The following is a 27,938-nucleotide window of genomic DNA, read 5'->3' as shown; positions in this document are numbered from 1 at the left end:
TAAAATACAGGCGATCAATACATTTAATGAATTGAATGTTTTGAATAATAAATGCCAAACTAGCGAAGATAATAGATTATTAATGAGCAAGAAAATTGTCCTGTGGTATATAAAGTCCATTAAAAATAAATATGGATATTATCTGTAGTTAAAGGTAATTCAAACCTGATTGCAATATACCAGTCATTACTATTAAAATATTTGATCATATTATTCTGCATAATAAAAGGGCATTAGATTTTTTATGGATCCACACCATTTTTAATTTCAACTCAAGCTCAGTTGTGTTCTTTAAATATTTTCAGATGTCAAGGAGGTCAAAAGAAGCTGTTGTGGTTATATATAAGGAGGAGACAAGCAGCTCATCTCACCTCACCTGCTTTGTTTAGTTATTTACTTGCACCTCACTTGGTGTGTTGCGTTATATACAGGCACCTCACCCACTATGTTGAGTTACATACTACGGTATATACTGTATGTATATGTACATATACACTGTATATGTGTATAACTAAACAAAGCAGATGAGGTGTGTGTCTCACGTATAGAGGATGAAGGCATCTGGCAGACAGGCTCCAAATTATCTAATAATATATCAATCCAAGAAAGATAGATTGCACAGTTGTTGATATACTACACATTGATATAATGGTAAAAAGTGGAAATCCCTCCTTTCTGAGTGTACCTACTGCCAGCTTCATTCTCTACACATTGATATATATATATATATATATATATATATATATATATATATATATAATTATGTATTTATTTTTTACAGTGTAATGATATATTATCCATACAATACAATCCAGCATATGTGCGCATCCATGTATGTATGTAAATATGGAGTAACTGTATCTGTACCCAGAGCTTTCTAAAAGTTTTATATAATTCAGAAGTCAGAATTAGAAACTAGGCACTTTGATGAAGTTGGCTAACAAAGTTGATTACTATGAAATACACATGCTCAATACATTGCTAATTGGTTTCCTCTCACTTGTTGGCTTTAGTACTTACAAGCATGTCAATAGATTGCTGTGGTATTTGACAATAAAATGACAGGTGTGGGCCATAGCCATAGAAGCAGACAGGGCACGAAGTGGAACTATACTCACCTCCACTCCAATGATGCTTTGTCCAAGAGCTCCATTACTGTCCTTTGACTCCTCTGGCTGGTCAAGTTTAGATCTTTTGCTTTTTCAGTTTGGCTGTCCTGAGATGACATAACTCCATTGCATCCTCAGGTGTTGGCAGAGTCTAAAATTATTATTATACAGGATTTATATAGTGCCAACAGTTTGCTCAGCGCTTTACAATATAAGGGAGACAGTACAGCAACAATACAGTTCAATACAAGAGGGTTAGGAGGGCCTGATCCTGGGAGCTTACAATTTAAGAGAATGGTATACTGAGCTGCGCATGTGCAGCTCAATGTACTGTGCAAAAAGATAGGTATGAATACTTTAATGCAAAAGAGCCATGGTATGTCTTAAAGTCTGCCTGTTTTCAATTTATTTTTATTTGAGTAAAGTTCCACTTTAATCTTAACATGGGAAGAACACCTTGGACCCTTGGATACAAGGGGCTTTACAGGGAAAACATGTTCTGCACTTCAACACTGATATTATCTTGGAAATAGTTTAGATTAAAATGACACTAAACTCTGGTTTAAAAAGAAAATATTCTATTTCAGTAGCTTTTACTTTTTATTGCTCTCAGCCTCTTCCAAATCTCGAAATCCCCCTTTTTTTTGCTGCTGTGATCCAACTTCCATTTAGAGAGTGGCTACGTTCATTCTTCATGGCCTCACTGTATATATGAACATAGCCAAACTGTAACTGGAAGTCGAATTACAGCAGGAACGTAGCCACCCTCTCTTGCTCACTGAACACTAATTTTGTAAAAATTAGGATATAGTTTAGTGGCAATTTAACTCAGACTCCCTTTAATTGGAACTCCAGGCAAACAGTTAAATTAACAGTTCCCATACGGGTGGATAAACCTCTTTCTTCCCTTTACCTTTGCCTGGCCCAGGCTGACAAGGATCTACTGTCTCTCAATTGCACCAAATGTGCCTACAGAATATATCTACTTTGACAGATGGAGATTGGGGAGGGGGTATCCACAATACCTCCCACTTTTGATTTCAGCTAGAGACAGGTGGGTGCAATTGAAATTTATGCATAGGTCATACTAATATCCTGAGAGGCTTTCAGCTATCTATGCTAATGTGGAGCTCACATATCTGTATGCACTTGCAAGTAGATTTAGTTTTGTAGCTTCATATGTCACGTTCCTGCACACTGGATACGGAATTATCAGTATCATGATATTTATTAATTGTCCAATGAGCAGGCATAACAGATGGGAAATAGGAAATAGTGTTATCACAAGCCATACAGTTGTTTTGGTAGAACTTTTTGAGTCACGACTCATGGCAAATAAAAATCCACATCTGCGCATTTCAGTTTTGCCTATAGCGGTTTACCTGTTAGAATTTTTTATAATGTTTTGATGACAGTTGTAAATTCAGTTGCACTTTAATGAGTTAGTTTGCCTAAAATGGATTATTTCAGTATTGAACAGATGCCAGCTTTTTTAATCAATTTCTGGTCTTTTTGATCTGTTAGGCAGTCTATACATTAATCCTTTTTTTTTTTCTCAATCAGCCAGCGGGTTGAACAAAAAAAATGATCCTGTTTCCCCATTCACGCATTCAAGGTAGATTGGGTAATCACTTCTGCTGTGCTAGTGTGTTCTGATGATGGGGAACCGGACAAATTTCGATGCATGTATAGTAATGCAGGTAGTGAGCTTTAGGTACCTAAACACTTCACCTTTTGATTTTTTTAATTTGTTCATTATAAAGCATTGAGCAGGAAGAATATGACATTCTTGTTGGGAGTTGTTGGGGTGAAAGCAATCAATGACGCGTTCTTTACCATTAGGTTTCTAAAATATGTCAAATGTTACATGGTTTTAAAATGTAGTATGTTTAATCACCTACTTTATTTTACTTCTTAGGTCTCATGCATACTGTTAATTTTAAGTCCCCTAGAAGCCAGTATCTTTTTGGCCAAAACAAAACCACTTGTAAAAGTGTGTACCATGTTTACATGTGTTTAAACTCGTTTATCAATCGTTTCAGCATCCACTTCATTGGCAAAAATAAATAATTTTCCTGGCCATTGAAATAAATTAATGCCTAGCATTTAGGCATGTTTAAAGCATTTTTACAGCCAAAACGCTGCTGCTTTTGGATGGCTCAGAAGAGTTTTTTTTTCCTGACAATAAACTCTCCTGCCACAAAACTCTGCTAAAATCCTGGATAATATAGGATAATATGCAGGGGGGTTTAGAGGCAGTAAAAAAAATGCCTGACACTCCTAGGAGCAGCTGTAAAATCATCCAGTGTGCATGAGGCCTTATATTCTATTGTCTTTAAATTTCTTATTTCTTTCTTATCGTTATTATTCATTATATCATTATCATGCACCTGTGATAATTGTGCACACAGATATGGACAATGACAACCATAATTTGGATCATACTCTGCAAATGTCTTTCTCACTCCAAATCATTCTCTCCCCCTCCTTTTCTTTGAATGGAATGTGGTCTGTGTGTGTGCTGAGTTCAGGAGTGCACAGGGCACAGCTGGATACGCTTCATGGTTATAAACCCAATCAGCTGGTTCCAGGATGTCTGTCAGGCTCTTCCCTTGGCCTGGTCATAAAGCTATAAATCTGTCAGTCACTGGAAATGAACGCATTCCAGAGTGGCAGTAAAACAGACATCCCACCTGAAACCTCTTTTTCATACAATTTAATAAATCCCGGCAGGAACAAGGTACAATAAAACAAAGCATATATTCAGAGAGGTCAGTTAAATACGAGTCACCTGATACCTTATAGCCCTAGATAACGTCTACCAGAGAGCAGAAAGCGATATCTATTTAACCGTCACAGGCAGATATGTCATATTTGATGTCTGGACGTTCAGAATATCATTCTGCATATTAACCTGCCAGTGGCTAGGCTGCTGCATGCACCTATGGAAGGTTATTGACCATGGTATAAACTTGTGAGGGATTTGGGTCACAGTCTGGGTCTCCGCCTAAACCCCTTCCCCAAATGAGGCGATTGGCCCTTGGCTTCAGTAGCCACCCCCTGCTGGGACACTAGAAAACAGGCTGTCATGCCTGGAGAGGAAGATGAAGAGATTCCCCTTTTAACATCAGGAACCAACTTCGGGAGAAAAGGCACCCTTTTGTTCAGGACACTTGAACTCTGCTTAAACCAGGACTTCTGCAAGTATCCTACCTTCTTAAACTTCTTTCTTTTATCTCTCTGTTGTGTTATTGCTCTCTCTATTTTTATATATATATTGGTTACATCTTTTCTGTAAATATTTTTATTGCACCATTTTGACATTTTTAGTAATAAATCCTATTTTCTGAAAAATGTTGAACTGATTCTAAAGCTCTTTAATGCAAACTAAGAATCCCTGTCTCTGAAGAGTGCTACTGTGTGTTTTAAAACCTCTGGATACATCTGCCTGTGGTGACAGTGTGTATACAGACGCTTATTCAAACATCATAGTGTTACTGCTGAGATTTGTGAGTTTCCTCCTCCTCTGTAAAAAGGTGGTGGTAGCAGTGTGAAGGGTTAATTGTGTAATTAACCTGACCCACTAACAATCGCTCTCAGGCTGTTGGCACCTAGATTGGGGTCAAAACCTTTGTGCAGGGTGCAGCTGAGAGTGGCATTGTTACGCAAGTGGCAGCTCGGTTTTAGATTGGCTAGGCTTCGGTCACAAGTTGCTGAGAAGGACTGGGGTCTGATGCCGCGCCCATCACAGCACCCTTGTACTCCTGTTTACTAATATTTTACAATTATGTTCACTGATAGCTATACTTCTTGCTTCTGCAGATCACACATAGTTTTCTGTTACTACCGCTGTCTTTGACACTTTCTGTGTTTGTATTTGTATTTTTTCTTAAATGTGTTTTGCTTTAAACTTTAATAATGGTTTACTTTAAACAGTTAATGTGTGCTTAAGTCCTTTAGCATCTATTCAAAATTGCAATGTCAGATCAGCTTTGGATATTTGTATCATTTGAAAGCAACAGTAAGCATACAGAAATGTTTTGCATATATTGAATATTGCTCTTGCCATGTTGTGTTTACTATGAAAACATAAATTTTAACTATTTCTATTCAGATGAACCTTGTCTCATCTGTCATGTAAAATTTCAGACCCTAATAATCATGTCACACAAAGTCAGTCATCCAAGCACTTCACGTTTTACTAAATTTGAAGAACTATGATGGTAAAATGAAATGACAGCTCTATAATTCATGATATGCTAATTATTTTCACCCAAAGGCATACTTTGCATAATATGAATATCACTCCAATGCAGATGTTTACAGTACACATGCAATATATTTGTAATTTACATTTCAGATTATTCAGTCTAGTCCACCTACTGTATATGCTGTTAATGGCTTTATAATTATGGCAGACTATTTGGATTTTTCTAAATAAATTTCCATTCAAAGGAGAGACATCTGAAACATTACATGCATGCTACAAATTTGTTTTTCCACTTCTCATTTTGAATGTGTAGACATTCCTCACACTGGACAAGAGAAACCTATCTAGTGCTCTGAATGTTTTTCACTTCACTTAGTCATACCTGTCATTGCATATTGACAAACCTGCCATTTATTCTATAGCCCGAGTAACTGAATTTCACTGAAGAGTTAGTGTTACACTTACTTTTCAGTGGAAATGTCAGCTGTAAAAATGTATTTCTTATCTCTGTATAAAATACCATTGGTATTATGTTAATTAGCAGTTGCATGAAAGTATTCTCAATCAGGAGCCTGTAATGCAAGCTGGAGGTTTCCTGTTGTGACAGAGAGCCCTTTGGACCATCCATTAGCATAAGGTTTAGTGGTTATCATTCCTAACTTGGAGCTCAAGGGTCTGTTTAAATCCCCACCAAGACACTATTTGCATGAGGTTTGCATGTTCTACCTGTTTTTGTGCAGGTTTCTTCCTGGTCTGGTGCAGCTCTGCATGGAAACCAATCAGCTTCTGGGTTTAAGGGCTCATGTATACTGCAGCTGCTAAACTGACGTTTAGGAGCAGTTGTGCGTTTTTTTCAGCAGCCCCTGATCTCTCCTTTTATGTTCATGTACACATAGTCGTTTACAGGCAGTTGAGGTTACAGGCATTTTTTTGAAAGCACAACAATCGCGTTGAGGAGTAGAGTTTACGAGCGTTTCAAACGCCAAACGCTTGTAGCCGCGTGTAAACACGTTTATGCACGTTTGCATTTAGATGCATTTTTGGGCTGGTCCATATCCAGATGCTGTCCAGAGCCTTTTTTCTTCATCAAAAATGCATGCACAACATTTTCCATGTAATCAAATGGACCCAGTACACCAGTGCAGTCAGTTCCAGGTTTTGAGTGCAGGAAAAAATGGTAGAATGTGCTGCATTATTTCTACACAGAACTGTACTGGAACACATCAAAACACAGCGAAAAAGCATAAGGGGTGTTGTGTGCACTTCAGAATGCATCCGGAGGCATTACAGGAATTACAGCACTATGTAGCTTCTCCCACAGTGCCAAGCATGTTTCATGAGCCACTTTTGCTACAGTTGCAACACCCATCAGAAAGTAGTGCTCTCTCTCTGCTTATGCTCTCTCTATTTCTCACAAAATGTCTGAAATAGTTAATTATTTACTATTTTTCAGTGCATTCTGGGCATTTGGGAGGGTCTCCAGAGGTTATCTTTTAAAAACGCTTATAAACGCAAACGCGCATAAACACGGCTAAACGCGCATAAGTGCAGTAGGTAAACTTAGCTAAACAGACGTTTTTAACCTACGTTTTCTAGCAGTCAGTTTCCAGCATTCAGAAACGTTTTTCAAACACCCTGTGTACATGAGCCCGTATTGTCAAAGTTTAACTAGACAAGCTGAAGTTATTATTATTCTTCAGTATTTATATAGCGCCAACAGTTTGCTCAGTGTTTTACAATATAAAGGGAGACAATACAGCAACAATACAGTTCAATACAAGAGGGTTAGGAGGGCCCTGCTCCTTGGAGCTTACAATCTAAGATTATTATTATACAGGATTTATATAGCGCCAACAGTTTGCTCAGCACTTTACAATATAACGGGAGACAATACAGCAACAATACAGTTCAATACAAGAGGGTTAGGAGGGCCTGATCCTTGGAGCTTACAATCTAAGATTATTATTATTATTATTATACAGGATTTATATAGCGCCAACAGTTTGCTCAGCATTTTACAATATAATGGGAGACAATACAGCAACAATACAGTTCAATACAAGAAGGATAGGAGGGCCTGATCCTGGGAACTTACAATCTAAGATTATTATTATTATTATACAGGATTTATATAGCGCCAACAGTTTGCTCAGCACTTTACAATATAATGGGGGACAATACAGCAACAATACAGTTCAATACAAGAGGGATAGGAGGGCCTGATCCTTGGAGCTTACAATCTAAGATTATTATTATTATACAGGATTTATATAGCGCAAACAGTTTGCTCAGCGCTTTATAATATAATGGGAGACAATACAGCAACAATACAGTTCAATACAAGAGGGATAGGAGGGCCCTGCTCTTTGGAGCTTACAATCTAAGAGTTATAAGCTGATTGGCTATTATGCACAGCTGCTCCAAATTCTGAGTGCTCCAGTTTTAGTAAATCTCCCCCCATATAGTTGCCATCCTTCCCATATTATACAGGATCATCCTGGGTTTGAGAATATGTTGTATATTCCCATTTCTGCTGTTTGGCCCCTGCCCCCTCAGCACTGTAAGGTAGCATGTGCTAACAGACATCCTCCATTAGCCAAACCTGCCCATACTCTCCACAAGTCTGTGCTGGAGCCTGACTGAAAGAACAGAAAGCAGGGGCGTAGCTACAGGGGTTGCAACTGTAAACCAGCCCCATGCTCCAGGGGGCCCGTAAGGGCCCCCCTGTACAGATGAATATAGGAGGGGCGGTATATAAAGGAACCGTTCCCCTCCTCCTGCAGCTGATGAATACCCACTTTTCCACCTTTCCCTCCCACAGGCATTCAGTGGCTGCAGGAGGAAGGTATTGGCTCCTTTATACTGTATGTTGCCGCCCTGCTGCCCTGCCCTATCCAGCTTCCTTCTGCTGCCCCTGCACCCCTTGCTTCCAGCTCCAGTCCAAACTGAGCAAACTTCTGCTCAGGAACACCACGCCTAGCAACCCTCTGCTTTGTCTGCCCATCCTAGTGACCAGCGCTCACCCAAGCTTGGAGTGAGACATCCCTGAGTGTCCGGGATCTGGGAAGGGGGGCAACTGGGGTGTATAGGAGGAAGGTTTATCCGTGAGCAACACTGGAGTTTCTGTGTGTGAGAGAACTTTACTGAACACAACACTCCATTCAAATGTTTTATATCTTTATTTATACCTGTGTGATTGCTCATTGTCCATGAGCTTCACTGCGGTTGGTGGACATTACATTGGATTTGTTATGTGAGCACACTTATTATTATTATCTTATCTTTTTTCCTGATTAGTTGTATAATAATATTGTTATTAATTATATTATCATTACTTATTTTATCATTATTATTTGTTATTGTTTGATTATTACAAATAGTAATAATATTAATAGTTATGCATATTATTATTTTATTATTTTTATAATTTTTGTATTATAGTTTGATGATAAATAATACTGTTACCAATATTCTTTTTTTAAGTACCAATGTTGTTTATCTTATTATTAATAGCAATAATAATAATTGTTATTGTTTGAAGATCATTAACATTGTTATTATCCTTATTATCATTTATATTATCATTTCCATTATCAATATTTGCTGTTGTATGAATAATAATAATATTTTATTATATTTTCTTCTTATTAATAATATTAGTTGTAGTATTCAAAGGTGAAGCTACAGGGTCGCAATTGTAACCCAGCTCTGTGCTCCAGGGTGGCCAGACCCCTGATATTTCACTTGATATTTCACCAAAGACCCCCAACAGGGATAATATAAAATAATATTGTAAAATAAAAATAAAATGACAGAAAATAATAACAAAAATAAAAATAAAAAAAATACTGACACAAGTGGCAGAACTACCAGGGTTGCAAAGGTCGCACTTGTGACCAGACCCTGGTGTTCCACCACCAGGCTCAGATGGAAGGTTAGGGAGGCCATTCATGGTTTCTTGCACCGGGGCCCTGAAGGTTTTAGCTACGCCTCTAGCAGAAAAAATTAACAGCAGTGCTGAGTGGCAGGCTAAGCTCTGATCCTAAAGAAGGATGATGGAAGCCTGTACTGCACAAACCGACAATACCAAGGCTTAGTGAGTGGACATCCCTAAAAGGCTGCAATATCAACTAAGTAAGTCTGGCATCATGTTCACAAAAAGAATGCCAATGGAATGCTGCCCATAATAAATGTGATATTATATAATGTAATGTTACAGCTGTTGTAGTGTTTATGTAAAGGAACAATATACTCTATTTTGGGACATAGTATATGCTTTGAGAACACTGGGATTGCAGTTCCAGTAAAATGCCATCTGTCATATTTAAAATGTTATGGTGCTGGATTTCCTGTTGTATGAGTATACCATAAAAAAGGAAACGCATGTAGATATGTGCACTATTGAAAATATGACGTACTTAGGTCAGCACAATAATTCCTTGTGCCTCTTGCACTTGGGCTTCACATCCAGTTATACTTTGGAGCTTTTTAAACAGAGGTTTGTTATATACATTGTGATTTCATTCACACTTATAACTGTTAAAATATAATAGGCAGTTCACAAGCAGGAATTATTTTAATAAACACAAATTTAGCGTATGTTTAGGAAGATACATTTGTTAATACAACCATATGCAGTTAAAAAAGATCTTTTTAACGAAGGACATATGTCACTAATCAATTCTTGAAAGAGAAAAGGCTATGACCCATTGCGCTAGGGTAATAATATTTGAATCATGCAGAATTGTTAAAATTAAAATCATTTAAATTACTGTAACAGAAATTAACTGTAGCATGGTCTAGTGCTCATTAAAAAATACAAAATGATAGATATAAAGTATGTGAAGGGTTTATTAAAACAATATGTACTCATATATATATCTGATGTAAGAGTAAATGATTTCATATTGAGAGGCTTCCTTGCTTTTCTACATTCTAAATTATACTGATAAACAATTTATAAAAAATAGTATTGCTTCTGGATATTGTTACTCTTTTTAAATTGTCATGTTGCTCTTAGTTTATTAATCTCTATAGATAAAGTATATCATGTTACTGACTCCTGCAGGCTCTAATAGAAAATGTATGAAAATGATGGTAATATGTGTTTGTTTTTTTCAGGTATTTATAGAACCGAGAGAGATAAGGGTACATTGTATGAACTGACTTTTAAAGGTGAACGAAGTCAAGAATTTAAACGGCTTGTACTCTTTCGACCATTTGGACCTGTTCTAAAAGTGAAGAATGAAAAGCTGAACATGGCCAATGTCCTTGTAAATATCATTGTACCATTGTCAAAAAGAGCTGATAAATTTCAACAGTTCATGCACAATTTCAGGTAAGTCCATTTTCATTTTTTACTCTCTCAACTACCCTGGCAACAGACATATGTCAATTAAAGCAAAGGTTTCTCTAAAATTGACATCTCTTTTATATGATTGGAATTCTGCATCAGCAAACCACAATACAATAGTTTCTCATCAGCTATAGAAAAGTTCTGAGTATAAAGCACTTCTTAGATGCTCAGCCAATGAAGCACTGACAAAATAGAAAAAAAAACCAAAGCAATAAATTACAGAAGGAAGCAAATAAAGTGTAAGTAAAGCCTAAACTTTTTTTTTTAAAATATTGGATAGAGTTAGAAATAGATAAGATCACTGTTAAGTTTGTTTTTAGCTGTATGTGTCCTGTCAGAGAAATTTTCTTCCACTTCCTGTCCCAAAGACACAGCAGGAAATAAGTAGAACTCTCCCAAGGTAAGGGGATATGCCTGGTAGGCATTTGTTCCCACAACTGGTTTCCCAATTGGAAGATTTTGACTTTCCTCTTGTTCCTTTGACAACTCAAAAATTTTTGATTTCCCACCATTTTCTGTAATGGTCACCAAGACAAATAGAGAGGGTCAATTGCCTAATCAGAAACACTGATATCAATAAAAATCGAACAGAAATTGTAACCGTACCAAGATATATACAAGGTAACCCTACCTTGTAAATATCATTGTACCATTGTCAAAAAAGAGCTGATACATTTCAACAATTCATGCACAATTTCAGGTAAGCCCATTTACTATTTACAATTCATAAATTTGAATTTTACATACACATTAAATTGCTCAGTTACAGCTAAATAGTTTATTTTGTGTGTGTGAAGGTTTATAATGTTTGCCAATTGTTTGTTGCTGTTTATGTTCCTAAATTCCTTTTTTTCTGATGATAGTAGTTGGAGGGACAGGAATTGGTGTATATTAGAGATGAGCGAATCGAAGTATCCGAAGTGGAATTCGAGTCGAATATCGGAAAAATTTCGATTCGTGCCGAATCCGAAAAACAGCCTAATTCGGACGCGCGAATCGAAATTTTTCCGAAAATGGCGGCTGACATGTGCGGCGACGGAGCGGGGATGTCGGGGAAGGCGCGCAGACAAGGCGCGCTGCCCCATAATGCATTCCTCAACGACATGTGATCGCATCAGCCAATCAGCAGCCAGCCAGCCAGCACTGTGTAATGGTCGAGGTATATATAGCGGCCATTTTGGAAATCTTCATTTGCCTGCAGTCATTGAACAGAGGCAGACCGCTCTGTACTAGGGACAGGGACAGAGTTAGGGCCACAGAAACGAGAATTGGGGACAGAGAGAAGTTACTTAGGGACAGAGAACCATTACTCAGGGACACAGACTTGTTAATGAGGGCCACAGAATCGTTATTTAGGGACAAAGAAACGCTAGTTAGGGCCACAGAATTCATACTCAGGGACAGACAGAATTGTTACTCAGTGCCAGAGAATTGTTACTTAGGGCCACAGAAACGTTATTAGGGCCACAGAATTTTTACTCAGGGACAGACAGAATTGTTACTGAGTGCCAGAGAATTGTTACTCAGGGACAGACAGAATTGTTACTGAGTGCCAGAGAATTCTTAGGGCCACAGAATTCATTCTCAGGGACAGACAGAATTGTTACTCAGGGACAGACAGAATTGTTACTGAGTGCCAGAGAATTGTTACTCAGGGACAGACAGAATTGTTACTGAGTGCCAGAGAATTGTTACTCAGGGACAGACAGAATTGTTACTGAGTGCCAGAGAATTGTTACTCAGGGACAGACAGAATTGTTACTGAGTGCCAGAGAATTGTTACTCTCACAGACACAAAATTGTTACTTGCACAGACACAGAATTGTTACTTGCACAGACACACAATTGTTACTCAGGGCCACAGAATTCATACTCAGGGACAGACAGAATTGTTACTGAGTGCCAGAGAATTGTTACTCAGGGACAGACAGAATTGTTACTGAGTGCCAGAGAATTCTTACTCAGGGCCACAGAATTCATTCTCAGGGACAGACAGAATTGTTACTCAGGGACAGACAGAATTGTTACTGAGTGCCAGAGAATTGTTACTCAGGGACAGACAGAATTGTTACTGAGTGCCAGAGAATTGTTACTCAGGGACAGACAGAATTGTTACTGAGTGCCAGAGAATTGTTACTCAGGGACAGACAGAATTGTTACTGAGTGCCAGAGAATTGTTACTCTCACAGACACAAAATTGTTACTTGCACAGACACAGAATTGTTACTTGCACAGACACACAATTGTTACTCAGGGCCACAGAATTCATACTCAGGGACAGACAGAATTGTTACTGAGTGCCAGAGAATTCTTACTCAGGGCCACAGAATTCATACTCAGGGACAGACAGAATTGTTACTCAGGGACAGACAGAATTGTTACTGAGTGCCAGAGAATTGTTACTCAGGGACAGACAGAATTGTTACTGAGTGCCAGAGAATTGTTACTCTCACAGACACAAAATTGTTACTTGCACAGACACAGAATTGTTACTTGCACAGACACACAATTGTTACTCAGGGCCACAGAATTCATACTCAGGGACAGACAGAATTGTTACTGAGTGCCAGAGAATTGTTACTCAGGGACAGACAGAATTGTTACTGAGTGCCAGAGAATTCTTACTCAGGGCCACAGAATTCATTCTCAGGGACAGACAGAATTGTTACTCAGGGACAGACAGAATTGTTACTGAGTGCCAGAGAATTGTTACTCAGGGACAGACAGAATTGTTACTGAGTGCCAGAGAATTGTTACTCAGGGACAGACAGAATTGTTACTGAGTGCCAGAGAATTGTTACTCAGGGACAGACAGAATTGTTACTGAGTGCCAGAGAATTGTTACTCTCACAGACACAAAATTGTTACTTGCACAGACACAGAATTGTTACTTGCACAGACACACAATTGTTACTCAGGGCCACAGAATTCATACTCAGGGACAGACAGAATTGTTACTGAGTGCCAGAGAATTCTTACTCAGGGCCACAGAATTCATACTCAGGGACAGACAGAATTGTTACTCAGGGACAGACAGAATTGTTACTGAGTGCCAGAGAATTGTTACTCAGGGACAGACAGAATTGTTACTGAGTGCCAGAGAATTGTTACTCTCACAGACACAAAATTGTTACTTGCACAGACACAGAATTGTTACTTGCACAGACACACAATTGTTACTCAGGGCCACAGAATTCATACTCAGGGACAGACAGAATTGTTACTGAGTGCCAGAGAATTGTTACTCAGGGACAGACAGAATTGTTACTGAGTGCCAGAGAATTCTTACTCAGGGCCACAGAATTCATTCTCAGGGACAGACAGAATTGTTACTCAGGGACAGACAGAATTGTTACTGAGTGCCAGAGAATTGTTACTCAGGGACAGACAGAATTGTTACTGAGTGCCAGAGAATTGTTACTCAGGGACAGACAGAATTGTTACTGAGTGCCAGAGAATTGTTACTCAGGGACAGACAGAATTGTTACTGAGTGCCAGAGAATTGTTACTCTCACAGACACAAAATTGTTACTTGCACAGACACAGAATTGTTACTTGCACAGACACACAATTGTTACTCAGGGCCACAGAATTCATACTCAGGGACAGACAGAATTGTTACTGAGTGCCAGAGAATTCTTACTCAGGGCCACAGAATTCATACTCAGGGACAGACAGAATTGTTACTCAGGGACAGACAGAATTGTTACTGAGTGCCAGAGAATTGTTACTCAGGGACAGACAGAATTGTTACTGAGTGCCAGAGAATTCTTACTCAGGGACAGACAGAATTGTTACTGAGTGCCAGAGAATTGTTACTCTCACAGACACAAAATTGTTACTTGCACAGACACAGAATTGTTACTCGCACAGAGACAGAATTGTTACTCGCACAGAGACAGAATTGTTACTCAGGGCCACAGAATTCATACTCAGGGACAGACAGAATTGTTACTGAGTGCCAGAGAATTGTTACTCAGGGACAGACAGAATTGTTACTGAGTGCCAGAGAATTGTTACTCTCACAGACACAAAATTGTTACTTGCACAGACACAGAATTGTTACTTGCACAGACACACAATTGTTACTCAGGGCCACAGAATTCATACTCAGGGACAGACAGAATTGTTACTGAGTGCCAGAGAATTCTTACTCAGGGCCACAGAATTCATACTCAGGGACAGACAGAATTGTTACTCAGGGACAGACAGAATTGTTACTGAGTGCCAGAGAATTGTTACTCAGGGACAGACAGAATTGTTACTGAGTGCCAGAGAATTGTTACTCTCACAGACACAAAATTGTTACTTGCACAGACACAGAATTGTTACTTGCACAGACACACAATTGTTACTCAGGGCCACAGAATTCATACTCAGGGACAGACAGAATTGTTACTGAGTGCCAGAGAATTGTTACTCAGGGACAGACAGAATTGTTACTGAGTGCCAGAGAATTGTTACTCTCACAGACACAAAATTGTTACTTGCACAGACACAGAATTGTTACTCGCACAGAGACAGAATTGTTACTCAGGGCCACAGAATTCATACTCAGGGACAGACAGAATTGTTACTGAGTGCCAGAGAATTGTTACTCAGGGAAGACAGAATTGTTACTGAGTGCCAGAGAATTGTTACTCAGGGACAGACAGAATTGTTACTGAGTGCCAGAGAATTGTTACTCTCACAGACACAAAATTGTTACTTGCACAGACACAGAATTGTTACTCGCACAGAGACAGAATTGTTACTCAGGGCCACAGAATTCATACTCAGGGACAGACAGAATTGTTACTGAGTGCCAGAGAATTGTTACTCAGGGACAGACAGAATTGTTACTGAGTGCCAGAGAATTGTTACTCTCACAGACACAAAATTGTTACTTGCACAGACACAGAATTGTTACTTGCACAGACACACAATTGTTACTGAGTGCCAGAGAATTGTTACTCAGGGACAGACAGAATTGTTACTGAGTGCCAGAGAATTGTTACTCAGGGACAGACAGAATTGTTACTGAGTGCCAGAGAATTGTTACTCAGGGACAGACAGAATTGTTACTGAGTGCCAGAGAATTGTTACTCGCACAGACACAAAATTGTTACTTGCACAGACACAAAATTGTTACTTGCACAGACACAGAATTGTTACTCGCGCAGACACAGAATTGTTACTCAGGGCCACAGAATTCATACTCAGGGACAGACAGAATTGTTACTGAGTGCCAGAGAATTGTTACTCAGGGACAGACAGAATTGTTACTGAGTGCCAGAGAATTGTTACTCAGGGACAGACAGAATTGTTACTGAGTGCCAGAGAATTGTTACTCAGGGACAGACAGAATTGTTACTGAGTGCCAGAGAATTGTTACTCGCACAGACACAAAATTGTTACTTGCACAGACACAGAATTGTTACTCGCACAGACACAGAATTGTTACTCGCACAGACACAGAATTGTTACTCAGGGCCACAGAATTCATACTCAGGGACAGACAGAATTGTTACTGAGTGCCAGAGAATTGTTACTCAGGGACACCTAATCGTTGAATTAAATAGTATGTCAGACAACATGCAGAGGAGTGGCAGAGGAGGCAATGTTTTAGGAGCGAGCAGACGTGGCAGCAGAGGAAGGGGTCGAGGCAGCAGTATTCGCAGCCAGAGGCCAGTGCTCCCGGTGTCATCCAGCGGTCGTGTCTCCACCGACAACCCTGCCGTCATTGATTGGTTGGCTCGGTCGTCTTCCTCTTCCCAGGTCACCTCTGACACCTACAGCCAACGGTCGGTGGGTACGTCAGACACAACCGTTAGTTGGCATGGCCCGGGACCAAGCCCACTGAAATCACGTGTCCTCTACCTGCCCCTGTCCTTTGCTGTTCCCTCACCAAGCGAAGTATCGCATGCTGTGGGCTCAGCCCCACTGTACAGTGAGGAAGAGCTAACAGAGGGCGGTCAGGAACGGGGGGAGACATCGGCCTTTTCAGCAGCCAAGCGAACAAGTACTGGCGAGGAGAGTGGCTCGGTAGCCGGTCTAGAGACAGGTCTGTCTCCTGACCCAGACGCAGCCGAGGGGGCTAGTAGTGAGGCGGAGACCCTACTTGATGATGAGGAGGTTGATCGCACTTGGCACTTGACTCACATAGCTGCTGCCAGGCCCCTAATCTGCCATAGGCCCCTATATACCGCCTCCTCATGCTGCTGCCAAGTCCAGAGTCTGTCATGGTCCCTGTACGGCCTCCCATTGCTGCTGTCTCCATCGCCACACTCTGCTGCCATGTGCCACTTTCAGGTCTCTTCACACTGCTGGTGTGTTAAATTTTTTGACATAGGGTGCAGGCAGATTACGGGCCTCACATAGCTGCTGCCAGGCCCCTAATCTGCCATGGGCCCCTATATACCGCCTCCTCATGCTGCTGCCAAGTCCAGAGTCTGTCATGGTCCCTGTACGGCCTCCCATTGCTGCTGTCTCCATCGCCACACTCTGCTGCCATGTGCCACTTTCAGGTCTCTTCACACTGCTGGTGTGTTAAATTTTTTGACATAGGGTGCAGGCAGATTACGGGCCTCACATAGCTGCTGCCAGGCCCCTAATCTGCCATGGGCCCCTATATACCGCCTCCTCATGCTGCTGCCAAGTCCAGAGTCTGTCATGGGTCCCTGTACGGCCTCCCATTGCTGCTGTCTCCATCGCCACACTCTGCCATGTGCCACTTTCAGGTCTCCTCACACACTGCTGGTGTGTAGAATTTTTTGACATAGGGTGCTGGCAGATTACGGGCCTCCCATAGCTGCTGCCAGGCCCCTAATCTGCCATGGGCCCCTATATACCGCCTCCTCATGCTGCTGCCAAGTCCAGAGTCTGTCATGGTCCCTGTACGGCCTCCCATTGCTGCTGTCTCCATCGCCACACTCTGCTGCCATGTGCCACTTTCAGGTCTCTTCACACTGCTGGTGTGTTAAATTTTTTGACATAGGGTGCAGGCAGATTACGGGCCTCACATAGCTGCTGCCAGGCCCCTAATCTGCCATGGGCCCCTATATACCGCCTCCTCATGCTGCTGCCAAGTCCAGAGTCTGTCATGGGTCCCTGTACGGCCTCCCATTGCTGCTGTCTCCATCGCCACACTCTGCCATGTGCCACTTTCAGGTCTCCTCACACACTGCTGGTGTGTAGAATTTTTTGACATAGGGTGCTGGCAGATTACGGGCCTCCCATAGCTGCTGCCAGGCCCCTAATCTGCCATGGGCCCCTATATACCGCCTCCTCATGCTGCTGCCAAGTCCAGAGTCTGTCATGGTCCCTGTACGGCCTCCCATTGCTGCTGTCTCCATCGCCACACTCTGCTGCCATGTGCCACTTTCAGGTCTCTTCACACTGCTGGTGTGTTAAATTTTTTGACATAGGGTGCAGGCAGATTACGGGCCTCACATAGCTGCTGCCAGGCCCCTAATCTGCCATGGGCCCCTATATACCGCCTCCTCATGCTGCTGCCAAGTCCAGAGTCTGTCATGGGTCCCTGTACGGCCTCCCATTGCTGCTGTCTCCATCGCCACACTCTGCCATGTGCCACTTTCAGGTCTCCTCACACACTGCTGGTGTGTAGAATTTTTTGACATAGGGTGCTGGCAGATTACGGGCCTCCCATAGCTGCTGCCAGGCCCCTAATCTGCCATGGGCCCCTATATACCGCCTCCTCATGCTGCTGCCAAGTCCAGAGTCTGTCATGGTCCCTGTACGGCCTCCCATTGCTGCTGTCTCCATCGCCACACTCTGCTGCCATGTGCCACTTTCAGGTCTCTTCACACTGCTGGTGTGTTAAATTTTTTGACATAGGGTGCAGGCAGATTACGGGCCTCACATAGCTGCTGCCAGGCCCCTAATCTGCCATGGGCCCCTATATACCGCCTCCTCATGCTGCTGCCAAGTCCAGAGTCTGTCATGGGTCCCTGTACGGCCTCCCATTGCTGCTGTCTCCATCGCCACACTCTGCCATGTGCCACTTTCAGGTCTCCTCACACACTGCTGGTGTGTAGAATTTTTTGACATAGGGTGCTGGCAGATTACGGGCCTCCCATAGCTGCTGCCAGGCCCCTAATCTGCCATGGGCCCCTATATACCGCCTCCTCATGCTGCTGCCAAGTCCAGAGTCTGTCATGGTCCCTGTACGGCCTCCCATTGCTGCTGTCTCCATCGCCACACTCTGCTGCCATGTGCCACTTTCAGGTCTCTTCACACTGCTGGTGTGTTAAATTTTTTGACATAGGGTGCAGGCAGATTACGGGCCTCACATAGCTGCTGCCAGGCCCCTAATCTGCCATGGGCCCCTATATACCGCCTCCTCATGCTGCTGCCAAGTCCAGAGTCTGTCATGGGTCCCTGTACGGCCTCCCATTGCTGCTGTCTCCATCGCCACACTCTGCCATGTGCCACTTTCAGGTCTCCTCACACACTGCTGGTGTGTAGAATTTTTTGACATAGGGTGCTGGCAGATTACGGGCCTCCCATAGCTGCTGCCAGGCCCCTAATCTGCCATGGGCCCCTATATACCGCCTCCTCATGCTGCTGCCAAGTCCAGAGTCTGTCATGGTCCCTGTACGGCCTCCCATTGCTGCTGTCTCCATCGCCACACTCTGCTGCCATGTGCCACTTTCAGGTCTCTTCACACTGCTGGTGTGTTAAATTTTTTGACATAGGGTGCAGGCAGATTACGGGCCTCACATAGCTGCTGCCAGGCCCCTAATCTGCCATGGGCCCCTATATACCGCCTCCTCATGCTGCTGCCAAGTCCAGAGTCTGTCATGGTCCCTGTACGGCCTCCCATTGCTGCTGTCTCCATCGCCACACTCTGCTGCCATGTGCCACTTTCAGGTCTCTTCACACTGCTGGTGTGTTAAATTTTTTGACATAGGGTGCAGGCAGATTACGGGCCTCACATAGCTGCTGCCAGGCCCCTAATCTGCCATGGGCCCCTATATACCGCCTCCTCATGCTGCTGCCAAGTCCATAGTCTGTCATGGTCCCTGTACGGCCTCCCATTGCTGCTGTCTCCATCGCCACACTCTGCTGCCATGTGCCACTTTCAGGTCTCTTCACACTGCTGGTGTGTTAAATTTTTTGACATAGGGTGCAGGCAGATTACGGGCCTCACATAGCTGCTGCCAGGCCCCTAATCTGCCATGGGCCCCTATATACCGCCTCCTCATGCTGCTGCCAAGTCCAGAGTCTGTCATGGTCCCTGTACGGCCTCCCATTGCTGCTGTCTCCATCGCCACACTCTGCTGCCATGTGCCACTTTCAGGTCTCTTCACACTGCTGGTGTGTTAAATTTTTTGACATAGGGTGCTGCAAGATAACGGGCCTCACATAGCTGCTGCCAGGCCCCTAATCAGCCATGGGCCCCTATACCGCCTCCTCCTGCTGCTGCCAGGTCCAGAGTCTCTCATGCCATGTGCCACTTTCAGGTCTCTTCACACTGCTGGTGTGTTAAATTTTTTGACATAGGGTGCAGGCAGATTACGGGCCTCACATAGCTGCTGCCAGGCCCCTAATCTGCCATGGGCCCCTATATACCACCTCCTCCTGCTGCTGCCAGGTCCAGAGTCTCTCATGGGTCCCTGTACGGCCTCCCATTGCTGCTGTCTCCATCGCCACACTCTGCTGCCATGTGCCACTTTCAGGTCTCTTCACACTGCTGGTGTGTTAAATTTTTTGACATAGGGTGCTGCAAGATAACGGGCCTCACATAGCTGCTGCCAGGCCCCTAATCAGCCATGGGCCCCTATACCGCCTCCTCCTGCTGCTGCCAGGTCCAGAGTCTCTCATGGGTCCCTGTACGGCCTCCCATTGCTGCTGTCTCCATCGCCACACTCTGCTGCCATGTGCCACTTTCAGGTCTCTTCACACTGCTGGTGTGTTAAATTTTTTGACATAGGGTGCAGGCAGATTACGGGCCTCACATAGCTGCTGCCAGGCCCCTAATCTGCCATAGGCCCCTATATACCGCCTCCTCATGCTGCTGCCAAGTCCAGAGTCTGTCATGGTCCCTGTACGGCCTCCCATTGCTGCTGTCTCCATCGCCACACTCTGCTGCCATGTGCCACTTTCAGGTCTCTTCACACTGCTGGTGTGTTAAATTTTTTGACATAGGGTGCTGCAAGATAACGGGCCTCACATAGCTGCTGCCAGGCCCCTAATCAGCCATGGGCCCCTATACCGCCTCCTCCTGCTGCTGCCAGGTCCAGAGTCTCTCATGCCATGTGCCACTTTCAGGTCTCTTCACACTGCTGGTGTGTTAAATTTTTTGACATAGGGTGCAGGCAGATTACGGGCCTCACATAGCTGCTGCCAGGCCCCTAATCTGCCATGGGCCCCTATATACCACCTCCTCCTGCTGCTGCCAGGTCCAGAGTCTCTCATGGGTCCCTGTACGGCCTCCCATTGCTGCTGTCTCCATCGCCACACTCTGCTGCCATGTGCCACTTTCAGGTCTCTTCACACTGCTGGTGTGTTAAATTTTTTGACATAGGGTGCTGCAAGATAACGGGCCTCACATAGCTGCTGCCAGGCCCCTAATCAGCCATGGGCCCCTATACCGCCTCCTCCTGCTGCTGCCAGGTCCAGAGTCTCTCATGGGTCCCTGTACGGCCTCCCATTGCTGCTGTCTCCATCGCCACACTCTGCTGCCATGTGCCACTTTCAGGTCTCTTCACACTGCTGGTGTGTTAAATTTTTTGACATAGGGTGCAGGCAGATTACGGGCCTCACATAGCTGCTGCCAGGCCCCTAATCTGCCATAGGCCCCTATATACCGCCTCCTCATGCTGCTGCCAAGTCCAGAGTCTGTCATGGTCCCTGTACGGCCTCCCATTGCTGCTGTCTCCATCGCCACACTCTGCTGCCATGTGCCACTTTCAGGTCTCTTCACACTGCTGGTGTGTTAAATTTTTTGACATAGGGTGCAGGCAGATTACGGGCCTCACATAGCTGCTGCCAGGCCCCTAATCTGCCATAGGCCCCTATATACCGCCTCCTCATGCTGCTGCCAAGTCCAGAGTCTGTCATGGTCCCTGTACGGCCTCCCATTGCTGCTGTCTCCATCGCCACACTCTGCTGCCATGTGCCACTTTCAGGTCTCTTCACACTGCTGGTGTGTTAAATTTTTTGACATAGGGTGCAGGCAGATTACGGGCCTCACATAGCTGCTGCCAGGCCCCTAATCTGCCATGGGCCCCTATATACCGCCTCCTCATGCTGCTGCCAAGTCCAGAGTCTGTCATGGTCCCTGTACGGCCTCCCATTGCTGCTGTCTCCATCGCCACACTCTGCTGCCATGTGCCACTTTCAGGTCTCTTCACACTGCTGGTGTGTTAAATTTTTTGACATAGGGTGCAGGCAGATTACGGGCCTCACATAGCTGCTGCCAGGCCCCTAATCTGCCATGGGCCCCTATATACCACCTCCTCCTGCTGCTGCCAGGTCCAGAGTCTCTCATGGGTCCCTGTACGGCCTCCCATTGCTGCTGTCTCCATCGCCACACTCTGCTGCCATGTGCCACTTTCAGGTCTCTTCACACTGCTGGTGTGTTAAATTTTTTGACATAGGGTGCAGGCAGATTACGGGCCTCACATAGCTGCTGCCAGGCCCCTAATCTGCCATGGGCCCCTATATACCGCCTCCTCATGCTGCTGCCAAGTCCAGAGTCTGTCATGGTCCCTGTACGGCCTCCCATTGCTGCTGTCTCCATCGCCACACTCTGCTGCCATGTGCCACTTTCAGGTCTCTTCACACTGCTGGTGTGTTAAATTTTTTGACATAGGGTGCAGGCAGATTACGGGCCTCACATAGCTGCTGCCAGGCCCCTAATCTGCCATGGGCCCCTATATACCGCCTCCTCATGCTGCTGCCAAGTCCAGAGTCTGTCATGGTCCCTGTACGGCCTCCCATTGCTGCTGTCTCCATCGCCACACTCTGCTGCCATGTGCCACTTTCAGGTCTCTTCACACTGCTGGTGTGTTAAATTTTTTGACATAGGGTGCAGGCAGATTACGGGCCTCACATAGCTGCTGCCAGGCCCCTAATCTGCCATGGGCCCCTATATACCACCTCCTCCTGCTGCTGCCAGGTCCAGAGTCTCTCATGGGTCCCTGTACGGCCTCCCATTGCTGCTGTCTCCATCGCCACACTCTGCTGCCATGTGCCACTTTCAGGTCTCTTCACACTGCTGGTGTGTTAAATTTTTTGACATAGGGTGCTGCAAGATAACGGGCCTCACATAGCTGCTGCCAGGCCCCTAATCAGCCATGGGCCCCTATACCGCCTCCTCCTGCTGCTGCCAGGTCCAGAGTCTCTCATGGGTCCCTGTACGGCCTCCCATTGCTGCTGTCTCCATCGCCACACTCTGCTGCCATGTGCCACTTTCAGGTCTCTTCACACTGCTGGTGTGTTAAATTTTTTGACATAGGGTGCTGCAAGATAACGGGCCTCACATAGCTGCTGCCAGGCCCCTAATCAGCCATGGGCCCCTATACCGCCTCCTCCTGCTGCTGCCAGGTCCAGAGTCTCTCATGCCATGTGCCACTTTCAGGTCTCTTCACACTGCTGGTGTGTTTAATTTTTTGACATAGGGTGCAGGCAGATTACGGGCCTCACATAGCTGCTGCCAGGCCCCTAATCTGCCATGGGCCCCTATATACCGCCTCCTCATGCTGCTGCCAGGTCCAGAGTCTCTCATGGGTCCCTGTACGGCCTCCCATTGCTGCTTTCTCCATCGCCACACTCTGCCATGTGCCACTTTCAGGTCTCCTCACACACTGCTGGTGTGTTGAATTTTTTGACATAGGGTGCTGGCAGATTACGGGCCTCCCATAGCTGCTGCCAGGCCCCTAATCTGCCATGGGCCCCTATATACCGCCTCCTCATGCTGCTGCCAAGTCCAGAGTCTGTCATGGGTCCCTGTACGGCCTCCCATTGCTGCTGTCTCCATCGCCACACTCTGCCATGTGCCACTTTCAGGTCTCCTCACACTGCTGGTGTGTTGAATTTTTTGACATAGGGTGCTGGCAGATTACGGGCCTCCTATAGCTGCTGCCAGGCCCCTAATCTGCCATGGGCCCCTATATACCGCCTCCTCATGCTGCTGCCAAGTTCAGAGTCTGTCATGGGTCCCTGTACGGCCTCCCATTGCTGCTGTCTCCATCGCCACACTCTGCCATGTGCCACTTTCAGGTCTCCTCACACTGCTGGTGTGTTGAATTTTTTGACATAGGGTGCTGGCAGATTACGGGCCTCCTATAGCTGCTGCCAGGCCCCTAATCTGCCGTAGGCCCCTATATACCGCCTCCTCATGCTGCTGCCAGGTCCAGAGTCTCTCATGGGTCCCTGTACGGCCTCCCATTGCTGCTGTCTCCATCGCCACACTCTGCCATGTGCCACTTTCAGGTCTCCTCACACTGCTGGTGTGTTCCATTTTTTGTCATAGGGTGCTGGCAGATTATGGGCCTCCCATAACTGCTGCCAGGCCCCTAATCTGCCATGGGCCCCTATACCGACTCCTCATGCTGTGACGTTGCAACAAGGTGGAATTCAACCCTACATATGTTAGACCGCCTTTACGAACAGCAAAAGGCCATCACAGATTTCCTGATGTTAAAAGCAGATAAAGGTACTCCCTGTGTAACTTAGATGTCAGCCATTGGCAGCTCATGCGTGACACCTGCGCTTGCTCAGGCCCTTTGAGGAGGCCACGCTATTCGTGAGTCGGCAGGACTATGGGATGAACGACGTCATTCCTCTGTTGCACGTCCTGGAACAAATGCTGTTAACAATGGCTGGTCAGGGTGCGGTAGACGTGGCGCACAGATCTCAACGCCACATGGCCCCTGTGGGGGCAGGACTGGAAGAAGAGGAGGAGGTAGAGGAGGACATTGGTGCTCAGGAATTATTGAGTGAAATGGGTGGTTTTTCCACTCAGCGGACAGGAGTGGAGGAGCAGGAGCATCTGGTAGAGGAGGAGGAAGAGGAGACAGAGGACCTAGACGCACCGTGGCAGTATGCTGTGGAGATGGAGGCAGGGAGTCCCTCGCATTCCTTGGCACAAATGGCCCATAGCATGCTCGGTTGCTTGCGTAGCGACAGCCGAATAATAACCATCAGACAGAGGGATGACTTTTGGCTGTCCACCTTGTTGGACCCTCGCTACCGTTCAAAAATGGTGGCCTTTTTCACACCTGCTGAGAGGGAGGCCAAAATAACGTACTATAAAAAACACCTATGTAGTCAGCTGGTCTCTGCCTGTCTGCGCCAACGTCCATCCTCAGACACTGTGGGCCCTGTGCGCTCGTGTTCCGCTGCCATGGCAGCAGGGGAGGGGTGGGGTGGTAGGAGCAGTGGCAGCTCCACCAGCAGCGGCTGCCTCAGTCTGCAGTCGATGATGAGTAGCTTTCTTCACCAGCGCAGTGAGGAAACTACTAACCAGCCGCAGCAGCAGCAGCAGCATCAGGTGGACCTGGAGCAGGACCTCAAACAACAGGCTTAGGCCTACTTGGACAGCACCCTGCCAACCGAGGTAGACAATCCCCTTGACTACTGGGCAACGAAACTTGACCTTTGGCCCCAACTAGCTGAATTTGCCCTTGAAAGGCTGTCATGCCCGGCCAGTAGCGTGGCATCGGAGCGCGTGTTTAGTGCGGCAGGAGGTATTGCAACTCCGCGGAGGACACGACTGTCCACCCAAAGTGTGGAGAGACTCACGTTTGTGAAAATGAATCAGGCGTGGATTAGTCTGGATTTCAAACCACCAGTTCCTGACACAACTGACTAAATCCGCCATGAATCATGCCCCAAACATGTGCCACTTTCAGGTCTCCTCACACTGCTGGTGTGTTCCATTTTTTGTCATAGGGTGCTGGCAGATTACGGGCCTCCCATAGCTGCTGCCAGGCCCCTAATCTGCCATGGGCCCCTATACCGCCTCCTCATGCTGCTGCCAAGTCCAGAGTCTCTCATGGGTCCCTGTACGGCCTCCCATTGCTGCTGCCTCCATCGCCACACTCTGCCATGTGCCACTTTCAGGTCTCCTCACACTGCTGGTGTGTTCCATTTTTTGTCATAGGGTGCTGGCAGATTACGGGCCTCCCATAGCTGCTGCCAGGCCCCTAATCTGCCATGGGCCCCTATACCGCCTCCTCATGCTGCTGCCAGGTCCAGAGTCTCTCATGGGTCCCTGTACGGCCTCCCATTGCTGCTGTCTCCATCGCCACACTCTGCCATGTGCCACTTTCAGGTCTCCTCACACTGCTGGTGGGTTCCATTTTTTGTCATAGGGTGCTGGCAGATTACGGGCCTCCCATAGCTGCTGCCAGGCCCGTAATCTGCCATGGGCCCCCGTACCGACTCCTCATGCTGCTGCCAGGCCCGTAATCTGTCATGGGCCACTGTTGTCGCTTGTTGGCATATTCCGCTCGTTCAGATGCTCCTTCTCCTGCTACTCCTCTTCACGGATTCCGTCAGCAGTCTTTCTTGGAATCCGTTTCCAAGAGACAACAGTTTGCGAGCACGCACCCGACGGTGCAGAAGCTGAACGTCCTCCTGTCCAAGTTGCTGCTGCCAGGCTCGTAATCTGTCATGCGCCCCTGTACCGCCTCCTCATGCTGCTGCCAGGTCCAGAGTGTGTCATGGGCCCCCGTACCGACTCCTCATGCTGCTGCCAGGCCCGTAATCTGTCATGGGCCCCTGTACCGCCTCCCCATGCTGCTGCCAGGTCCAGAGTGTGTCATGGGTCCCTGTACGGCCTCCCATTGCTGCTGCCAGGCCCGTAATCTGCCATGGGCCCCTGTACCGACTCCTCATGCTGCTGCCAGGCCCGTAATCTGTCATGGGCCCCTGTACCGCCTCCTCATGCTGCTGCCAGGTCCAGAGTGTGTCATGGGTCCCTGTACGGCCTCCCATTGCTGCTGTCTCTATCGCCACACTCTGCCATGTGCCACTTTCAGGTCTCCTCACACTGCTGGTGGTTTCCATTTTTGTCATAGGGTGCTGTATGGCCTCCCATTGCTGCTGCCTCCACCGCCACACTGTGGCTCCACACTCTGGTTTTGGCCCCGTGACTGCCCAAATGAGTGAAGTGTGCGGTGATTCTAAGATCGACGGCACTCATCTGCATGTCATACTGACTGACAGTATTATTTCTCTTCCCCAGCAGACTCCAAGGGCATTTAAATTAAAGGTACAGTGTTCTGCACTAATATTAAGTCTCTCTGAAGCCTAGAAACACCCTTTTTTAAGTTAAATTCACAGCGAATTTATTCGACTCGAATCGAATATTGTCCACGAATTCGCCGAATCAGTCGAATCGAATTTTTCATTTCTTCGCTCATCTCTAGTGTATATCTTCAATGGGGGGACACAGAAACATATTTTATATGAGTAGGAAACACTTTGTTGAGGTTTATTTTGCTGCCTAGTACCCTCCTGTCCTAGTAACATCTGTTTGACTCATTTTTCCATCTTGTGTAACAGGGATAAAAAGTGAGAGGAAATCTCCATAATGAACTCATGTATATTTACTAATAGATATGAGAATCATTATACAGTAGATTATCTGAATATTCACTTCAATTATCCAGTCATGTGAAAAGAAAATTCCTGGTTACTTATTTCATCTCAACTGCTTCCTCAATCTAAGCACTGCAAGTGTGATCACTACAACTGATCCAGTTGTGGTGAAATAGCTTAAACTGGAACTGCATTGCATCTGAGCACCACAAAACAAAAATGCTATTTAATTCATTGTTAATATTCAAAGCAAACTCCCCATCCATCCATGTCTCCATGCTTTATTTGGCTGAGAATTCATTTTGAAAAACACCCCCTAGTATTTCTGGTCATGGCCATCTTGGGTAAGGGCAGATGATTCATGTAGCATTTACTTCCTGGAATCCATCTGCCCTTAGCTATGGCATTGGCTGAGCTGAGAATCCTCCCTCCCCTTTTGAAGACTCCTGCGATATATGGCATAATTTGCCTAGGCCTGGAAACAAGGAAGTAACTGAAGAAATGTAAAAAAAAAGTTTAAAACAAGTAAATATGATATATTTTCCTATCTATTTACTAATGCTAGCAGAATAAGGATAAAATTAGTCAATGTTTAATGAAAGAGTTAAGTTCTGCTTTAACTTACAGTCTCAGTAGCTTGGCAGACAGTGAATCAATCCAAATTAAGTACATATTGCCGAATGCTTAATCCAAACTTGTGCAGATCATA

The 27,938-nt window shown here is 45.2% G+C and overlaps 1 protein-coding gene across 1 annotated transcript in view; it reads left to right on the top strand.

Moving 5' to 3' along the window:
- CSGALNACT1 (chondroitin sulfate N-acetylgalactosaminyltransferase 1) overlaps positions 1-27,938 on the top strand; it is a 566,905-nt gene that overhangs the window by 415,822 nt on the left and 123,145 nt on the right. The window contains exon 6 of the mRNA XM_089675301.1: positions 10,441-10,657. Within this exon, the coding sequence (XP_089531427.1) occupies positions 10,441-10,657 (217 nt within the window). The remainder of the gene's footprint in view (positions 1-10,440; positions 10,658-27,938) is intronic.

The sequence above is a fragment of the Staurois parvus genome, unplaced genomic scaffold (assembly GCF_062004578.1).
Source record: "Staurois parvus isolate SC_StPar_1 unplaced genomic scaffold, SC_StPar_1.0 ptg000013l, whole genome shotgun sequence".
NCBI classification, from domain to species: Eukaryota; Metazoa; Chordata; class Amphibia; order Anura; family Ranidae; genus Staurois; species Staurois parvus.
This window is presented reverse-complemented; position numbering and strand designations above follow the sequence as displayed.